Source organism: Prinia subflava, chromosome 2 (assembly GCF_021018805.1).
Source record: "Prinia subflava isolate CZ2003 ecotype Zambia chromosome 2, Cam_Psub_1.2, whole genome shotgun sequence".
Lineage (NCBI taxonomy): Eukaryota > Metazoa > Chordata > Aves > Passeriformes > Cisticolidae > Prinia > Prinia subflava.
The window spans coordinates 72,551,380-72,571,988 of NC_086248.1; the positions used below are offsets into that span (position 1 = coordinate 72,551,380).

Consider the following 20,609-nt stretch of genomic DNA (forward strand, 5'->3'; position numbering starts at 1 on the left):
TGGCAATTCATTGAGTCCTAGCACTTGAACAGCAAGGAATGAATTCATACACAGCTATTTGAAGGTAAGTGTATTGTTCTGTAACTAGGGGCTAGCTTATTATCAGTGCATGCAAGGTACCTGAGATACCTGATGATTCAGGCAGAAATCTTTGTAACAATCCTGGTTACACTGGTTTCTTTAAAACAACATCCACTATTAAATCAGAATCTAATCTTCCAAATGCGCCTCTGAAGGAGTACCTTCAGTTAATCATTCATGTCAGGTCTAGTAACAGATGTAATCAAGTGCTTTGCCATTTATTAACTTGTAGGGTATACAGATTTTTATCTCAACATTGGGTGAAAGTCTTCTTGTTTTATGCTTAAGCTTGAATAATTTGCAGCAACAGTTACCTGACATAACTTTCACAATCTGATTTCATGTTTACATACTATGGCTCTTAGCCCCTTAAGCCACACACACAAACACAAAAAGGTGATAAAAACTAACCGGAGAACTTTATAATGTGAAGACAAAAGCACATACACAAGGAAGGGGAGAAAGTAAAAACACAGGTGCAGGAAACTCATAAGAAGTTATTTCCCCAAAGTCTATTATTCAGGTGGATTATACTAGTTTTATATTAGTTGTTAAGGACCATGGGAATTGTTGATATGAGCACAGACTTTATGAAAAAAATGACAGAAAAAATATTACAAAACCATGCTGACAGCTAAGAAGTCATGACACATCACTGGCTGTTCTCTTATACATAATTTAGTATCACATTCCAAGCAACTGATAAACCTTTTCCTTCACCTGTATTATGCACATATTGTGATTCAGACCGGCATTTTCGTATGGCCCGTTCACACCATGCTCACGATCAAAACACATTAAGCCACATGATCCAGATACAAAAGATATTCAAGCACACAAAAATAGTTTTAACTACGCCTGAATTACAAGACATTAATTAACCTGAAAAATAGCAGAAGATTTGCTACCCAAACTTGGCACTCATAAAGAGAAACATGCAGTTCACCAGTAAAATACATATAACTGCAGCTGAAATTAAATCGAGCCACATCTCACTCCCTGAAACATGGAACCGATTTGGTTGGAATAGACCTACGGAGATCGTTCAGTCCAACCCTCCTGCAGGGTCACCTCGAACAAGGAACCCATTCAGATGGGTTTTGAACGTCTCCAGATAGGGAAAATCCACAAGCTCCCTGGGCAGCCTGTTCCAAGTGCTCTGACACCCTCATACAAAGTGGTTCTTCCTCAAGTTGAAGTGGAACTTGTCATATTTTAGTTTGTAGCTATTGCTCCTCATCCTGTCTCTGGGCATCACTAAAATGTCTGGCATCATCCTCCTGAAACTTGCCTTTGAGATATTTATATACCTTAATGAGATTCCCTCTCAGTCTTCTTTTCTTTAGACCAAACAGGCCCAGCTCCCACATTCGTGGGAGATGTTCCAGACTGCTGGATCCTCTCGAGCAGCTCCTTATCTTGTTCTGAGAAACTAAGTAATATGAGCACGGGGCGCTGGCACGCCGCCATACTACTGAGCGCAGGAATTACAAAGCAGGCAGAGTCCAGCTGCTGGGCTCGGGAGGCGAGTGGGCAGCAGGGATGCTCCCTTGCGGTGCCTAAGGCTTCACCGTCCCAGGGGCGAGGGGTTTTCCTCAGCTCGCTGCCACAGCCTCTGTGTGTGCGCGCCACACACCGGCTCGGCGCCTCACCCGCGAGGTGCCTCGCTATGAGTCAGCCGAGCGGCAGCGGCACGCACAGCCCGGGGCTCCGGGCCCCCCCGCCACCGCCCCGGGCCCCCCGCACCGCCCCGGACTCCCCCCACCGCCGCCGCCCCCGGCCGCCGCTCCTGCGGCCTCAGCACCGCCGCACCGGGGCTGCGGGCGGTCACCGCGGAGACGCCCCCGACTCACCGCACTCGTCCGAGTACTGCTCCGCCCACTCCCCCGCCGGGCCATGCGGCTGCCGGTGCCGCTCCTGCTGGAGCAGGGACAGCGCCGGGTAGCGCTCGGTGAGGGCGAGCGCGGCCGGGGCCAGCACGGCCAGCACGGCCAGCGGCACCCACGCACCCCGCGCCAACCCGCCGGCAGGTGCCATCTTCACAGCGCGCATGCGCGCTGCCTCGGCCGAGAACACGGGGCTCGTCCGCCGCCCCGCCCACGGGGCCGCAGCCGCACTGCCTCCTGGGACATGGAGTTCTTCGCCGGCGCCGTCCAAGGTGCGACAGGAGCAGGAAAACTACAGCTCCCGGGATGTAGCGCGGCGCGGACTGGCTCGGCGACGCTCCCAAACGCGGAAACGAGGAGGCGGTGTGGAAGCGCTGACAGGGCTGGGCGTACTCCCGCGCCCCATGGCGGCGCTCGGCGCCTACCGCTGCATCGAGTGCAACAGGGAGGCGGCGGAGCTTTACCGGGACTACCAGCGCGGGGTGCTCCGTATCTCCATCTGCGTGAGTCGGGGCGACGGGCAGTGGGTGGGGGAGGCCGGGGATGCACGCGGGAAGCTCTGACGTCAGCAGGCGGCAGCGGCGGCGCGCGGCACGTGGTGGTGGGCCCGGCGGCACGCGGCGCCTGAGCCCGTGGGAGCGCCCCCTGCCGCCGGGCTGGAGCCATGGCCGCGCGGTGTGGCCGCTCTCCCTGAATCTGGGGTCTCATGAGAAAGGCTGAGGGACCTGGGCCTGTTCGAGGAGAGACGACCGAGAGGGGGACTCATCAACGTGAATAAATATCTAAAGGGAGGCTGAGGATGGAGCCAGGCTCTTCTCGGTGGTGCCAAGCGAAAAGATGAGGCAGCGGACAGAAACTGATGCACAGGAAGTTCTGCCTGGATATGAGGAAGAACTTCTTCACTGTGTGGGTGACTGAACACTGGAACAGATTGTCCAGAGAGGTTGTGGAGTCCCCCTTACTGGAGATGTTCAAGAACCTCCTGGCCTCAATCCTGTGCCCGGTGCTCTGGGATGACCCTGCTTGAGCAGGGAGGTTGGACCAGATGACTCCCTGTGGTCCTTTCCAACCTGACCCACTCTGTGATTCTGTAGGGTTTCTGTCTGCCCTGTTTCCCAGTGTCATTTCCTCCCACTCCTCAAGTGCGCCTGTGTGGTAGAGCTGTCCTGACTGTGCGCTTTTGTACAGGGCACTGCAGTGTGACTGCTGCTGTGTGTGCTCGGCCTGGCTCTTGCTGAAGGGCAGATCTGAGCGTGGCTCCATGGTTGAACTCAGCTCCCGTGCCACTGCACCTAAATGTCAGGGTCTGAGTGATGATTATGTAAAGGGATATGGGGGTCCTTGACAATGGCAAGCTGAACAGGAGCCAGCAGTGCCCTGGCAGCCAGGAGGGCCAGCCCTGTCCTGGAGGGCATCAGGCACGGCATGGCCAGGGAGGGCAAGGGAGGGGATTGTCCTGCTCTGCTCTGAGCTGGGGCAGCCTCACCTCCAGTGCTAGGGCAGGTTTGGGGCAAAACAATGTAAGAAAGATGTGAAGCTATTCAAGAGCATCTAAAGGAGCTGATGAAGGAGTTACAAAGCTGATGAAGGATGTAGAGGGGAAGCCCTGTGAGGAGTAGCTGAGGTCACTTGGGGTATCCAGCCTGGAGCAGAGGAGGCTAAGGGGAGACCTCGTTGAAATCTCCAACTTCCTCTTGTTTATTGGTGGTGATAAGCAGATCTAAGGCAACCTGGGGGCCAATAGATGGCACTCATTCCCCGTGGCATTTAACCATTTGAGAACCAAAGATTCTGGTCTGGTGGAGCTGTGGCATGCCACCTAGAATCAAAGACTTAAGTCCCAGTTGCTGTATTTATCACAAATGCTAAACTCATATAAAAAGAGTAAAGAACTGAGTAAAAGAAAGATCAAATAATCACACATTCCTAGCAATTTGGAATTCTGTCCACCTTTCCATGCAGCCCCAGATCTGTACCATTTTTTGCTGACGCATACCAGTCTGTTTCCTCTGGCTGTGCTGTGGGTCATCATGGTTCAGTTTGAGTTCTTGTTGCTCTTATGTGATGCATGTCATGTCATCTCAAAACTTCCCCTCAATTTCTGGCCACCCAGGCAGTGCTGAGAGCAGGAGACATGTTAGCTCATGGTATATAAAGTGGAGATGAGAATGCTGAAAGATTGCCAAGATCAAAAGATTCTTTCAGTTGAACTGATGTGACTTCGGGTTTATCTGCATATAGCAGGAAAGCCCTACTGTTGTCTCCAGCTACCAAGGCTTCATGATTTCCAGTAGAGCAATACTTGGTTTACTTTTTCTTTTTGATCTGCAAGAATAGTTTTGTTACTGTACCAACTCTCTGCAGACATTCTGTTCCATGCAGGCAAGGCTGTTCTCTGGGCAGAAACCTGGAAAGTTGTTCATCATCATGCTGCTGACAACAAAAAATAGTCAAGTACTGAATGTCATTTGGTACACTTCACAGAATTTCATGAGTAGTGATATGAGTGTGTCAATGTTGTGAATCTTCTTGATGATCAAACCTGAAAACGATGGCTTAGAAGTCTTCACTTAAAAATATATGAAGATCCCACTTATCAGTGCGACACATCATTTATATGAGTTCTATATAGAACTTAGAGTGAAGGCCTCTAAAAACTTTCAAAAAGCTGAAGGTATTTAAGAAAAATTGAAGGTCTGAGGTGAGAAGGTGTGATAACTCAGCCTGAGAACATTTTTCATCTATCTTCGTGCAGTGAGAGCATTGAGTACTGCTACTCCACTGTAGCATTGAGAAGAAGTGAAAAATTCAAAAGATTGTATATTGATACTCAAAGTGAGGCCAATGGCCATCACCTAGATAATTTTTTTTTATAAAAAGCATTTGTGTTTCATTCTCATTTTTAAGTAGTACCTGGAAGTACTGATACCTTAAGGAATAAAACAGGCAACAACCCAACATTTGTTCCGCATGGTAAGTAAAATAGAGGGCCCTGGAAAATTAGGAACAAGCAGAGCATTGTCAAGAGCATCACTGTTTCATGCTGACCTACTGACTTCCCCCAATACTATTTTACAGTTATCCTTGTTAATCCATCTGCATCTAAAAGGTCTTTGCCATTCTCAGGACAACCCTGTCATTGTATACTTGTTGGAACAGTATCTCAAGGTTGAAGAAGCTAAGTTCTCCCAACAGCAACTTGTGTCTAGCCCTACATTTATTTTAGGATGTGTTTAACCAGATCTGGGTGTGATTTTGAGGTGGAAGATTTAAATTTGAATGCCTAAACAAAATACCATGATTTTGTATTCTGTTATTAATTTTTTGAAGAGGAGTATGATTTTTTTTCCAGAGGCAAACACTAAAAGCTTCCATTAAGGAACATGTGTTTCCACCCCACAGTATTAGAGTACAATTTTGGAAATTCAGTCTAATGTTGCTTTAGTTTAGTTCCCGCAGCATTTGTTACTGCTCTTAATATAATTAAAAGTTTCTTTGAACTCCATATTGTCATTTTAATGTGGGAAAGCATTAAAGACCTCACAAGTATTATTATCCACTCTGGGAATAAATTTGCAATGGATGCTGAAGGAACTAAAGAAACTTTCTTCTATTGAACATAGAAGTCCACACAGTACACTTGGGTTGGAAAGGTCATGTCTTTTCTTAATGACTCTGCAAGGTGGCTAACTGCCACGAATTCCTCGAGTTCTGTAACTTCTTTTAAAATCTGTTTTGTTTAATTAAGACCATTCGCATATGAAGCCTAGCCCAGGCCTCTGGCAATGCACATTCCTTCTTGCTGGAGATTCACATTTAGCGGGTGAACCATTTTCTCGTCCTGTGTATACTTTGCTGTTGGTGGACCTCTTCAATATTTTGGCTTTTTGTTGGGTGTGATAACTGAGGAGCCACAGGGGAGGGCGTGGAGTGTGTGGGCATGTTAGGATTGCCTCCAATGTAGGTGATGTTTGGCACTCACTTTGCGCCTCACGGGTCTGGGTTTAGTCCTCATCTGTGACTGTACTGATGTGTTCCCTATTCCGAGCGAGAAGCGATGGCAAAAGTCAGCCTAGGTGGCGCCTTCGAGACAAGATTTTTGGTAACTATTTTGAGACCCTTAAAATTTAATTGATTTGTAAATAATACAACAAATCTTCACTGCATATATTACAAACGAGCCATTAAGGACAGTAAGGAAAAAATACTGTTGAAATAAACTTCTGCTACAGAAATAACGCTGAAGCAGGGGGTGGGAACACATTTTGGCTAACCTAAAATAAATAAATTCTGCAAAGTGCAATGAATATAGAAAGAGATCAGCAAACTTCACTTATTCAAAAATAGAAGAAAAAGCATGCAAACGTTTTTAAAATTTGGTTTGCAATTTCATATACGTTGTTATGTTTTAAAATGTTAAACATTTTCCAGATCTTAACAAAGGAAAAGAAATTATTCATTGCAATATATAGAGCACAGTCAGAATCCCCCTTGTGTTTTGTAATAAGAAAGCCATATTGCCTGAGCAGTGCACACTTCATTTAGCTTTTCTGCAATTAAAAAATAATTGAAAAGCTCTTTCATGGCAGCAAGGCAGAAAGACCAAATGCTTTGAATGTAAAGCATTTATGTGGTATGGTAAAGAATCTGTTAACAGTACAAGGATCATCCTGGAAAAAAACATGCTAATTTTACTTAACTTTATTTACAGAGCAACTCACTAGTGGAAAATGTATTATACACAAAAAAAATTATAAAACAATATTTTTAATTTGTTTTCTGAAACTAGGCTGTTTAGTTTTTCACTCTACTATGACACTTGGCTGCATCCCTAATAAAGAATCCATTCCTGAGAGCAGCACAGCTAATGTGTTTTATTATATAAGGATGCAATTGGGATTAAGGGCACTCTCACAAGAGTCTTTAATTTGCCTATGAACCTATGCAAATGGACCTGTGTTCATGTGGAAGCTATGTAAATGTTGTTACAATTTACTGTATATATGTAGTCCAGCAGAAAATTGTAGCTTAATTTTGCTAAACTCAAACCCTGGAGAAAGGAATACTATAATGAGACTGTTCTGTTAATATTCCTAATACCCAGAGATTTGCAAATGTATTCTTGATGTGGTTTTCATGGTCGTTTTAGATCACAATGGAGCTTTGTTCTTCAGTGTGTATTTTTACTTTCTGTCATGTCCTATGGCTTCCTCTTCAAGAATTCTTTTACTTTCCATAAACCCAATCCCAAAATATTTTTATTTAAAAATATGTAATGTTTTAATATTAGGGAGATTGTGCCAAAAAGGTCATGTTCATATACTTTAGAAACTTTATTCTTCAGAGACAGAAGGTGTTATCTCAAATATTTGTATATTGTATTGTATTGGGCACACATTTGTGAACACTGTTTGCAAGCTGAGGATCTTTGATGAACAAAGTATGAGTTATGTCATTTGAGCAGTGTTTTATAAAAGTCTGACAAACATTCAGTTTGAATTAACACATCAGTACTTTTTTTTGGTCATATTTAATACAACTGAGATGTTAAAATGTGTGTTACTTTTTTAAAAATGTTTTGGATTGCTTTGATCAAAAAGAATCTCATATACTACACTAAGAAGAAGATGGTTGTACTAGCTTTTGAAGATTTCTTTTTTCTTTAATTTGCCTTTGCTAATTGGTTTTAAGTTTTTTTCAGATAACTAAGCAAACTTCTAAGTTATGAAAATGGAAGATTTTTTTAAACAACAGAGAACCATAGTCAAATCTTCCTAAATATTTGATTAGTCAAACAGTTCCCAAAGTAATATGCATTTAAATTTGCTAGAGTATTGATATACTTTTAACAACCTTTTTAAAGGAGAGAACAGTATCTGTTGGACTTTTGTATGTCAGTATCAAACACTCCTAATGTTCCTTAAATTTCAAGCAACTCAGAAGAAGACATGTAAATAGAATTTATGGTGTGAAGCTAGACTTTTTTCTTCTGCAATGTAATCTGAAAGTACCTTTTAATCAAAGTAGTGTCTATTTTTTCAGGAAAAAATACCAGTTGCTTATTTCTGATGCCAATTACCTATTTAAGGCAGAAGTTGAAAAATGGCTTAAGCATAGAGAAATCCAGTTACCTCTTTTTACTGCTTTTGTGATAACTGAGGCACTTCTTTGAGAAAGTCCAAAGAAGATGAAAAAGCTTAGGAGTGTCAAAGACTGCATTTTTCACTTGTGCTGCCCAGGCCACTGACTGCAGCTGTGCAGAACAGCAGTGGAGAATGAGGCGTGAGCACCAGGATTGTAGCTCACACTAAACTGCCTGACTAAAATCTTAAAAGTAAATGTGCAAGCAGTTCTCCATAGCTGAGCTGCTCATACCAATCTTCTCCCAAAGTGTTAGTGATTATCCGTGTCCTCAAAGTTATATCCCTTTAACTAGCTGAAACTATCTAGTGAAACATATGTGTACTTAAACTGCATCAATCCTTGCTTGCACTGATTTTGCTGAAATCAGGCTTTAGTCACAGGTTACCTTCCTTGGCATTTAAGGTTGCTGTCAGATGTTTTAGTTGTATAGCTGGAAAAAATAATGAAAAAGCCAGGTATGGAAAAAATTCTTCCTAGAGGGCATGTTAGTTCTGTAGCATACTAATGGTATAGCAACCATCATCCAATTAGTCTGTAGCAGTGCACACACAAGTCTTTTGCAGCAAAGGTGATTTGTAGGTCTCACAAATCCCTGGATGAACTCACCCTGACTAGGTCACTGGCTGGGTAAGCACAGAGGACTTTTCCTTCTTGCTACAGAGACTCAGACAGAAGAAATAAAGTATATTAGGAATATAAAATATATGAAGAATAGGGCTATCATCTAGCTCTAGAAGAAAGAAATACTAAATTTAACGTAATTCTCACAGCTGCAGAGAAGGTTTGGTATTTGGCTGCCAGAAGCTGTGGGGCAGAAAACACCACTATTTGCGTATTCATTTGTAGCAGTCTCCATATATATCTGCAGTAAATTTCTGTATTGTTGGTTTTGCCTGGATGGTTGGTCTGATAAATTTTAACTGACTAAAATTCATGTCAGCTGTCAGTTAAAATTTTTCAGTACCTCTTAACTGCAAATTTTTTGGTCATTGTTTGTTTGGGATCCTCCAATTGAAAATACCATTCTTTACTCAGAAGGATTTTTGGTCCTGGTCAAAAAAATGTTCTGTTGTAGGAGAATTTGAGAGCATAATAAAACTGGGTGTATGTAGGATACCCTTCATCTGACCTTTATGACACCAACTGTGTTGAAGAATCTAATTTTGTATGGACTTGTCCAGTGCTTGTGTGAATAAACCTATTAAAAATTGCACTTATCTGAAGCTACATCGACCCAGAGATTTGACATATGCAAATTATCACCTATAAGAACATCTGTTCTTGATTTCCCAGTAGAAAGAGGTAAAGCGAGACACTGCCTCTAATTAAAGTAACAATTTCTTTTTCACTCTATTAAATCTCATAACTGTGGTCTTGTGTTAATTATGTTCTTTTTCCATCTCATTCACTTTATTTTTAGACTTATCAAACTCCTGGTTAATTGAGGGAGTTTTAAAATTCATTACCTCTAACCTGTGTACTGTCACACGCAGTGTTGACTTATTGAAATGAGTTGAGTTTCTCCTTAAGCTGGACCAAGAAACACTGATTAGAGGTTGCAGCATTTCCTAGACACTCTACTTACTTTATGCATTTGTTTGGATGTTTTTCTTGACATTGATGTTGGACTTCCTAATCAATTTGCTGGTGAAATTCTGCATTCTCAGATTCTACAAAATAATTCTGTTAAATAGAAAGACATTGTTAACTTTGGACACTGTCCTAGTTTGGGCTGGTTTAATTTTATGCCTAGTAGCTGGTAAAGTGCTGTTTTGGATTCGGAATCAGAATAGTGTTGATAACACACTGAGGAGTTTTAGTTGTTGCTATTAGTGCTCACCCCGAGTCCAGGACTTTTCAGTTTCCCATGCTCTGCTGGGGAGCAGGTGCTCCAGAAGCTGGGAGGAAGCGCAGCCAGGACAGCTGACCCCAGCTGGCCAGAGGGATATTCCATACTCCATAGAGTGTCATGCCCAGTAAATGAACTGGGAGGAGTTGGCCAGGAGGGGATGGTCACTGCTCAGAGGTGGAATGGGCATTGGTCAGGGGGTGGTGAGAAATTGTGTTGTGCAGCCCTTGTGTCTCTTGGGTGCTTTCTCTCACTTATTATCATTTCATTACTATCATTATTATATTTTACTTTATTTCAATTATGAAACTATTCTTTTCACCACCCATGGGTTTCACCTTCTTCTGAGTCTTCTCCTCATCCTATTGCAGGGTGAGTGAGCAGCAGCATGGTACTTAGTATGACAGAAAAATGGATCTCTATAAAACTGAAAAAACCTTTATGTTCTGTTCTAGGAGTTTGTCTGTAGGTGTGTGTCATCTGATGCTGCATTTTTGACTGTTTCAGCATTTCAGAAAGTGGTGTGCCAACATTTCTCTTTTGGCAGTGCACCACCATGCACTCATTAAAATGGAAATAGAGATAATTTCTGTGACTTGTGTTCTCAGCATGGCCTGTTCTCAGTGAAGGCCTGGAGGACAAAGATTAGCTTGGAGGAAACAAGTAGCCAGACTGGAGGATTAGCAGCAGGAGAAAGCTGGCCGGCAGGAGAGCACCCTTCTGCAAGTGCACTTCTTTGAGCTGAAGTGGTGGCTGCTGCTCCTCTGCTGCTCCTCAGCTCTCTGCTCAAAGTTGCTTCTACCGCAGGTCTGCTAGATGTGCCTTTTGTAAGATTATTTAACCCTCCTGCTCGCAGTATAACAACCTTTTATTAGCCCTAACTCAAATCAAGGAGTGATCATGCAGGCAGGTAAGTCAATAAAGCTGGAGGGGATTGATGACAAGCAGTTCCTAGTGGTCTGGGTGAGATAACCTCTCCAGCAGACACAGCAGGAACCAGCAGATGTGCTGGGGAAGTGATGACCTAGCGTCCTGCCACTGTGTAGTGACAAGTGACCCTTTGGCTGCAAATCTGTGTGAAAACTGCATTATCAGCATTCTGAATGTGTTGGTGTTTGCTCAGTGATGGAAAACTGGTTGAAACATCCAGACAATTTAACAGTACGGAAGAACAATGCAACAAAAAAAAAATTTAATTTCTCCTTGAAAGGAAGAAAAAGATAGGATAGGAGGATTAAGCATGTCTGAAAATAAGGAAGTGATAGAAGAAATTCACTTTCTTTCTAAAAAATACCCAAAATAACACAAATGAAATACCCAATAGATGAGCCGTGATCAGTTAACCTTTTGCATGATACTGCTGCATTTCTTGAGTCTTGAGAAAGCAGTTTGGGTTTTTGCATCTGTGGAGCACAAAATGATAACTAAGTCCATCCCTGCAGGGTTCATTAGCGATCTTAATCTGAAGCCTGTAAAAATCAATAATAAATCTTTCTATTCTATAAGGGAAGTCTGTTATGGATGCTGACAATTGGTCTGAATTTAGGCTTCAGGCTCTGCCAGGGTCTGTGTAAAAGACACGCGAGCAACTTTATCATTCTGGCCTGGGAAAATATTAAGGAGGAAACCAAAACAATCCTTCGAAGTGAAAAACCATCAGCAGGCGGTGTTTTTCCAACATGTTTACTGGAAAAGGTGTTTACAAAAAGGGTGTAGACTCTAAAGACCAATCATATGAATTGTGCCAAAGTACTCTATAAAAGACAATGTAGAAGAATAAAGATTGCTGTCATTTCATCATCTTATCGAGACACATGTTGTTATTTCTATGCCGTCCAAAAACCATAACGACAGTCTGTGTGTCAACTGGAGTGTCAGGGAAGGAGAAGGAATTTTTCTGGATGGATTAAAACTTTTGAAAATGAAGATGACATGAGGGAAAGACTAATAATAATTGTATCGCTAGTTTGTATTTATCCAGTTGTATTAAGATCAGAGGAAAAGTTTATAAATTCTTCCTATCCTTTTTTTCCCCCTAACTCCTCTTATTTTGTGATTTTCAGAAATCCTGCCAGAAACCTGTGGATAAATACATTGAGTATGATCCTGTTATCATCTTGATTAATGCTGTTTTATGCAAAGCACAAGCATACAGGCACATTCTTTTCAATACAAAGATAAATGTAAGTTGCTATGTCCCTACCTTGTGACTTTTTTTGTTAAAAATATATTTAGGCTTGGTAAGTCAATTGTGATAGTTGTAAAACTTTGAACAGATTGTTGGTGTCCTGCCCTTCCACAGATTTCAGCAAGCTGAACCAGTTATATCATGAATAGAACACATGGACTCTCAAACTCCCACTAAGATAGCTTCTGTCTTCACAAAAGTGATGCTGCAGTACGAGCAAATACAAAGTCATATTGCATGTTAAAGAGAAGGAACTGCAAAGAACTGTTCATGCAGTTTTCTACACCCTCTAATCTGCCTATCATGTTAATTGATGCTAAAAGGATGATGTGCTAAATTACACTGTAAGAGAAAGATCTAATTGCAGATTAATTTCCAAATTAAATTTCTGTTGGAAACAATTCTTTTTGAAATGAGCATTAGGAGTATAGCGTACCAAATTAACAATACTATGCCAGTTAAACCTACTGTACTAATTTCTCACAAGTTTCTTCCTGTGTAATTAACCATACCCTCAAAGCCAGAGCAAAAGATGGTGGCTTTCACTTGGAAAGTAGTTGATGCAGAATTACATAGTTGGGCTGGCCAGACTGCAGTGTAGAGGTGTGGCTTTTTAGTATTGAACATTTTTACTGTAAGTTCTGATTTCCCAGGATGGGGAAGATAATCTGGAGCAAAATCTCTAAGCATAAATATATGCTGAGTTCATGTTGGTACCTCTTAACCCGTTTAAGCAGTGCAGATAAACACACTTGCCTCATCTTTCAAGCATAAATCTATCTAAATATTTATAATTAATTCAGTGCTTCTGGAAACTGGTAATGATGTTTTCTGTGCGGCTTCTGGAAGGACTGTCTGTGAAAAGTTCATCTATTCAAATAAATTGAGTTGAATTTTAAACTGGCAAAGTCTGTGCATGTATGTGCAGTTGGCGTAACTTGCATCCAATGGAGAAAGCAGAATCCATGCACAGAAATTGTTATGGCTTGTCTAAATCTGTATAAAACCAGAAATCACTTCATATATGCACTGGCTTACAGACTAATGTGGAAACATGCTGTTTGCCCTTACAACATAACTTTTTTAGTCACTTCAGAAGATATTTTAAATAGTTTTGTTTGGTAATATTGCTCCCTTTAATTTTGGCACCTCACCCTTGCATGAACTAAGAAATATTCTGGTATAACTACACTACCAGTTTCTTCTAAGGCAGATTGTCCCTGGGAAAAAGAGAAATAAGTGTACTTAAACCACTTTGCTGAATGGAGTAGTTGCCCTTAAACTAAAATTTTAGATAGTATAATTGTACTAGCTATGGCACAATTTTGGTTTTTCCTTCCTAACTTCACAGCCTTCCCAATTTTAAAATAGTGTGGATCAGGCTTTAGAAACCAGTTATAGGCCTTCATTTGTACAGAACTGTTCATGCAGTTTTGTACATGTTGTAATTTGATTATTGTGTTAACAGATGATGTGCTAGACTAGTGGCTCAAGATAAGTAATTTTGCTTATATTCTGAAGAAAAAACTACACAGAGTTTGTGTAGAGGTGTTGAAATCTATTTTAAATACTGAATTCATACTAATGCTTTAATTCATGCTTATTTAATACTAATCATTTATTATTCTTTCATTTTCCAGATTCATGGGAAGCTCTGCATATTTTGTTTGCTCTGTGAAGCTTATCTCAGGTGGTTGCAACTACAGGATTCAAGCCAAAATACAGATCCTGATGACTTAATCAGATATGCCAAAGAATGGGATTTTTATAGAATGTTTGGCATTGCTTCTTTAGGTAAGATTGGTGATGTGTATTATATACTCTTTAGGCACTGAAGAACTTCAAGCCATACTGCAAAAATCGATACAGAATGGATGTGATGTCCTACCCAGTATGGTTACACAAGCCCACACATAACTCTTTAATTTGCCTGCATTTAATGCAAATGCCTATTTATCCTGATTACAGTTCAGACTGATACAATCAGCATTAGATATGAAGAGACCGAAAAGTGGCAATATTCAGAAATCTTTACCTGATATCTATTGACATAATTTGAAGATGAGTGTAGAGCTCAGCCTTATTCCATGTTTCATGTTGACTTCAAGGTTTATTATTCATTAAGGTGATACAAACTTACAAAAGTAAACAATTGGGAAAAGCTGTATTTGTTTGGGGTTGTTTTTTTTAAAAAATACACTAAAATACAGACCAGTGTCATCAGCAATAAAGAGTAAATACTCCTGTGCTCTAAGACTACACTTGAAGGCAGAGGAGTGGTTTTATTCTATGCAGGTTAAAACTTTTTTTCTCATACTTTTTCAGATTATAGTGTTTAAATCAAACTTGCACACTAAAACTAGTATTTTTCTTACACATTCAGAGCTTAATTTAAATCCATTATTGTTGTTTTAAGTAGGTTTTTATAATATGTCAGTAAAAATATTGAACTGATTTTTCTGTAGTGACTCATCTGTCACAGTTATTGTGGGAGTTTCTTTGACATCTGCATTAATGCCAGCATATCACAGGAGTGGTGTCAAAAAAAGTCTGGAAGCTCAACGGTATTTTTACCTCGGTGTTCTTTCTCATGCTGAATGAAAAGGGTTCATTGCTGGTGACCTTTTGCAAAGAAGACAAGGATTAAGTTTGTTTTACAGCCTAACAGACAGTTGAAAAAAACCCTCTCTTGTTGCTAAAAAGTAAAAGTGAAGAGGTTCTTGTGCCTAATGTCCTGTGCTGTATGGAGTCAGAAATCACAAATATGGTAATTCAACAGACAGAATTATTCTGAATATCATGATAATTAATTGGTTTAAGGAATATTTGGCTATTAAAATGAGCACAGGAGATAGAGAACTTTTGTATTTGCCTCTGGCTTTTAAAAAGTGACTCTGTGGCATTTGGAACATGTCATTTTACTGAAATTCATTCAGAACTGGACTTGATTTTTGCCATTTCATTCTCTTTTCAATGCCTCTTATTTCCTTTTAGAACAAACTTCATTTTTCATTGGCATTTTTATTGCCCTGTGGTGGATGACACCTGAGATGTTGAAAAGAAAGTCTGACTTCATTTTACTTCTCAAAGCACTGCTGTTGTCCACCTATGGAAAGCTTCTGCTAATTCCAGCTGTTATTTGGGAGCACGACTACACACCTTTGTGCCTTGCGTTTATAAAAGTGTTTGTCTTGATATCAAACTCTCAGGCAATTAGAGGTATATTCTTGCATCTTTTTGTTACTGCATTATGTCTATACAATATGGTTGAGAGACTGCTGATTGTTACAGAAGTGATTATTATTGTTATCTTTTTAATCTATATCATATATGTGACTGAAATAGCTCTAGTTTAAAACTGTTTTCTTTAAATTTTAACAGAAAGTGATTGAAATAAAAAAAATTAAAAAGGGAGGAAAAAAGTACCTCTTATCTCACCATCATCTCTCTGTATGTACGATATTATATCCTCCATATTCATCTGTTACAATCTGGGACAACTCATGGACCATTGAAACATAAAATAGAATTCTTTTGAGTTTCTGAAAAATGAAAATTTTTGTAATGATTTTATTAATGTCTTTGGAATGCGGAATTGTAATAAATTTGTTTGATTTCTTGTACACACAAATTAATATGAATTCTCACATGATTTCTTTGATCTTCAATGGTACATGATAAATTTGTTCTGTTTTCTTTTTCAGTTACCTTGAACTTGAACCGAATACTTCCTTGGTTTGCCATCTTCTTTGGATTAATTTTGGAAAATGGTGTCGTCTGCTTGTTCCAGAAAATGGGATGGGATGTTTGAAATGTCAGCCCAGTGAAGAAATACCAACAACATGATGATAATTTTCTAAGAATGATCTCTGCCAGCAGGCTCCAAAAACACTGTTTTAATAGGTATAAAGAAGGTGATAGATAACAACAAAAAAAGAGAAGTTTGTCTGTTTTCTGTGCTGAGCAATAAACTTCAGCCTGAGGTTATTTTCCCATTAAAAATATGGATATTTCATATCCTAACAAATTCATAAATCTGGCTGCATAGCTGTGGCTGTAAGAAGAAAGGTACGCTAGAAAAGCCCAGCTCTGCTACCAATCAATGCATTTTGGCAGAGAGAAGGATGAATTGTTCCCTTAAGAGGAAGGGAGTCAGTGGAAAAATGTAAAAGCCAAAATTTATATTTCTGCAAAACCTGATTTTCAAAGAGAAAAGTGAACATTTGCAAATAGTTTATTAGAGAAAAGACAAGTATTCCAGAGTGAAACTACAATGGGAAAACCAAGCTACATTCTCTGGAATGTTTGTGTAACAATCCAAAATAATAAAATATCTAGTTCTAGAGTAATCTCTGGGAATGATAGGTTTAAACTGGCTTGAAATTTTAGGTGATCTCATAAATACTTGAAATTTTGTGTGAACTCATAAATGCTGCTTTTTTCTGGATACTGAAGAGAGAGTGAAAGGACTGATCCCCAACATGCAGGGTTATTCGGGATATCGCTTCTGCATTCGAGGCACATCCCCCTCACCCAGTCCTCATCTGGCTGTATATTTAGTGGAAGCAAAAAGTGAAACACGAGGTCATTCAGCAATAGAGTAGTACTTTAAAAATAAACAAAAACCACAAAACTGTTTAGGCCTCAGTTAATGAAGAGACATTGATAGAAGTTCTGCACCTTCATCCTCAGGAGGCAAAAGTAGAGCTAAGTGGCCCACAAAGGAACTGACAGAATCAGTTTGCACAAGACAGTAATAAGGACACAAACCCCCTTTTGTGCAGACCAGTTTCCATTTGTTCCATCCAATATTTAACTCTCCTGCTGGATTTCTGGAAGGCTGTACTATCCATAGGGATTACTTCCATTCTTTGTTTTCCTCAGATGCTCTCTCATGTCTGTGTTTTCCAGAATGAATCAAAAAGATTTTGCAACATCTTCAAGTTAATTCCCAACACGTTTAGAGTAAGTCTAGATTATGACCACAGAAGACTTCAAACTTGTTTGTCTGATGGAACTGCACATGCTATGCAAGTTACTTGATCAGAAAAGCAAATGGTTGCTGATTCTTTTATTAAATCAAAGGCTGACAGAACTTTTGTCATTTGTGTTACACTTTGCAACTTCCTGAGCATGTCAGAGAAAGCAAAAAAACTCCAACTGCAACATTTTAAAGTATGTGAGATTCTTGGTTTGAGTGGTAATGAATTAATTTCCCTAGCTGAGTCTGTTTTGTCCATGACAGTAACTGGTGACTAAACTCTCCTCATCCTTATCTTGACCTGTGAGCCTTTCCTTTTATTTTCTCTCCAGAGTCTACCTGGGGAGTGACAGAGCAGCTTTGGTGAGCATCTGACATCCAGACTGGCTCAATCCACCACAACTCTGGATGTCTCTTCAGAAAAATGTGCATTATTTCTAATGCCAGTTTTGATTGTCGAACAATGTAACAGCAGTCCTTGAGTTTATTATTTGTAGGTTATAGCTGTGTTGTTTGGGTTTTTTTTATATTCATCATATGTGTCATGGTTATCTGTACCCCCACAAAAGGGGATATTTGTTTGGATTTTTTTCAGATATTTGGTCTGGCACTGGCTTCAGTCCAGAGGCTGAGCAGAGCCCATTTAGGTGTAACTAATGCAGGTTATTATATGTAAACATGATGTTGTCAGCAGCAAAATTGTAAATACAATGTACATACATTTTATTTGAGGATGGCCTTCTTAAATTAAACATTATTTTGAATTTTTAAGAACTGATTTCAGGTATTTTCTGAGGGTTTTTTCAGAACACCTAGAATGGACATGAACACATTCTGAAAGAAGCGGTGTTTACCTGTTGTGCCACATACACTGATAATGTTTTAGTTATGCACTTTGTAATGCTGCCAGGAGCCACCACTGCCCTTATGCAATTATGAAGCAAGAGAAGACAATTAAAAGCTCCAGAGCTGTGGAATAAAAGCAGGTGTGGTACAGGTTCTCAGTCTTCAGAGACATCATTAGTAATGTAGGGCATTCAGCATCATTTGGTGTTAAAGCTACTCATTACCAAAACTAATATGACAAATACACTAATATTTCATAAATCTTGGGAGAGCTTAAGGACACCCACTGGGATGGGGGGCCAGATGAGGGCATTTTTTATGCTTTTGAAAGCATATGGTGCTTCAGAGAGAACCAAGAGTATTTTAAGGTTCTGCCTGTTTAAAACCATCACATCTGTCTTGTGTTTACTCCTTTTTGTCTTTTGAACTCATCTTTTTTCCATAAACTTTCTGTAACGAACCAGTTACGTGTGCTGGAAGATGGATGGCAAGTAGCCCTTTCCGTGTACCATAATTTGTTTCATTAACTTATAGGAGAGGATTTTATTTGAGTTAAAACCACTCAGCTTGGAAGTGAACCTATAGAAACTCTGAGTTTTGCTTGGAATCAGAAGGGGTATTGTGGCCTATGGAGGAAATTCAGAATTCCATTGCCTGAAACACACAGAAGAACCAGGGGTGTTACTGAGACTTGGATTGAGCAATGGCTCAGTGATTGCGCAGTGAGAGTTGGGAACTTCCTGTGGGTAGCAAGTATTTAGAAATTAGTGTATGCAAAATTGGAGAATTATAGTAAAAGCTAAGGAGGGTTAAAAGAGAAGGTAGGAGTCAGGCAGACTTCTACAAAATTAAGATGGCAATAAAAACTAAAGAGATAGCATCTCAAGAAAAATATTTAAGAAGATATACATTATAGATGTTTGTGAGTGTATCATTAAGCAAATATAAAAACATCCTACTCCCAAGTTTACAAATTATGAACATGAAAGAAGAGGAGTAGTTATTGCAGACATTTTTTAATTGTCTAAGTGACAACATGACATTGCAAAAGATGTCTTCCAAGCAGTAAAGTCTATGAGCTTCCCTAGAAAAAATGCCAGTAACCTCGTTAATTCAATGGTTTGCACTACAGCCTTGAAAATATACTTTTATGAGGTGGAATTACCAATTGCACAGCAATAGAATCAATCACTGAATAGTAAGAGCTGTGCAACAGCAGAACTTCTCCCTTTATTCTGCATTAGTGTGTGTTGCATTAGGCTTTGCTGGTGCGAGGGCTACTACCCTCGTGACCTCCTGCACGTACAGACAAGGGAGCCCTGTCTTCCACACAAGTCCTGTCTCAGAGGCATATAAGCTGCCATTTGTTACCCCAAACTGAAAGTAAAGTAGGACATCTGTACTGGAGAACTATTAGCTGATTTCTGATAGAACAAGCAGGCCCTTGTTTCTCAGGGGCTCGCCTGCTTTTGCATTCCTTGAGCTCTCCCCAGCCCGGTGGTGTCAAGCACTGCAGTGCCATCTGGAGTTGATTAGGAAACCTCTGTTGATAGGGAAACCTGCTGATTTCAAAACTGGAAGGAACACACATTCTTACATATGTGTTCTTGGATTAAATTTTGGTTTTTAAAATCGAAAATCCAGGCTTTCAAAAATGAACGTCCATCTTCAGTTTGGAGAAATGTGAGAATGAAATTAGTGATTAAAAACAGGTCACAAAATATTTGGTGGCTTTGTATCAAGGTCAATTCAAGATACAACCACAAAAGCTATAAAATACAAATTATTTCAGGATGACATCTCTTAAAAACCTAAATAGTCCTACAAGCTGGGATTATTCTGAATATTGTTGAGCTCTGCAAAAATTCACATAGCAAGAGGGAGAATGAATCCATTTCTCCACTGCTAAAAATCAATAGGATTTTTGTTATGAATTAACTTGAAACTCAGGTTTCTGCAGTTAAAATTTGCAGGAGGCTGTATATAACAAGATTCCCATTTTCTCTCCTGCCTCTTAGCTGTTCTGACCTTCTTAGTCTTTTCAGTAATGCTTACTGTATTACTGAGGTGGTAAGCAAGAAGATATGAACATAAGGAGCTTCATAAAAACTTTTTCCTAAACACAATCTGCTGTCCTAAATTTGTAAACCTTTTTTTGAGCTCTGTGTAGACAAATGACAGGTCTGCAAAGCAACTAGGGAATACTGCTAATGATGTTTTAATTGCTGTTTATTAGAATAATAGATATTGTTTGGGTTTGTTTGGGTTTTTTCCCCTGGGTAAAACTCTGGTTTAAATTCCTTTACATCGAAGCATAAGAGTTTTCACATGTTCTGGCTGCTGCTGAAATAAATCCAGATGATCCCCTTGATTTCAGGGAATCTCTAACTGTAATTCTAAGAACATTTTTTAGGCAAAGAACTGTTTTGCTGCACAGAAGTGCGTGCCATCGCTCTCTGAGCACAAGACTGGGGACCTGAATTAAGACCTGAATCCTAATCCTGGCTCTAAGACCGACCAGTGCTGTGACCTTGAGCAAGTTATATATGTGGCTCCATAAAATGATTGTATCTCCACCATCACAGGATTTGGGAGAGGATTAATTTGTTCATGTCTGCCTAGAAAGATGAAAAG

At 40.1% G+C, this 20,609-nt stretch overlaps 2 protein-coding genes across 4 annotated transcripts in view; one reads left to right on the forward strand and one right to left on the reverse strand.

The window, feature by feature from the left end:
• Positions 1-2,150, reverse strand: part of TTC13 (tetratricopeptide repeat domain 13) — a 45,468-nt gene extending 43,318 nt beyond the window's left edge. Inside the window, exon 1 of one of the 2 annotated variants that reach the window (XM_063390516.1) lies at positions 1,935-2,150. In XM_063390516.1, the coding sequence (XP_063246586.1) occupies positions 1,935-2,133 (199 nt within the window). In that variant the 5' untranslated portion in view covers positions 2,134-2,150. The remainder of the gene's footprint in view (positions 1-1,934) is intronic. The other variant, XM_063390517.1, reaches the window with a different exon arrangement.
• On the forward strand, positions 2,132-17,907 carry ARV1 (ARV1 homolog, fatty acid homeostasis modulator). 2 transcript variants are annotated; one of them, XR_010079350.1, is made up of 6 exons: positions 2,132-2,470; positions 12,024-12,143; positions 13,789-13,942; positions 15,143-15,367; positions 15,853-16,051; positions 17,462-17,907. XR_010079350.1 is itself a non-coding variant. In XM_063390530.1 (5 exons), the coding sequence occupies exons 1-5, from the start codon at positions 2,132-2,134 to the stop codon at positions 15,957-15,959; spliced, it is 945 nt and encodes a 314-aa protein (XP_063246600.1). In that variant the 3' UTR covers positions 15,960-17,907. The 2 variants fall into 2 exon arrangements, 1 of the variants encoding a protein (XP_063246600.1); XM_063390530.1 differs by having other exon boundaries at positions 15,853-17,907.
• The last annotated feature ends 2,702 nt before the right edge of the window (positions 17,908-20,609 follow it).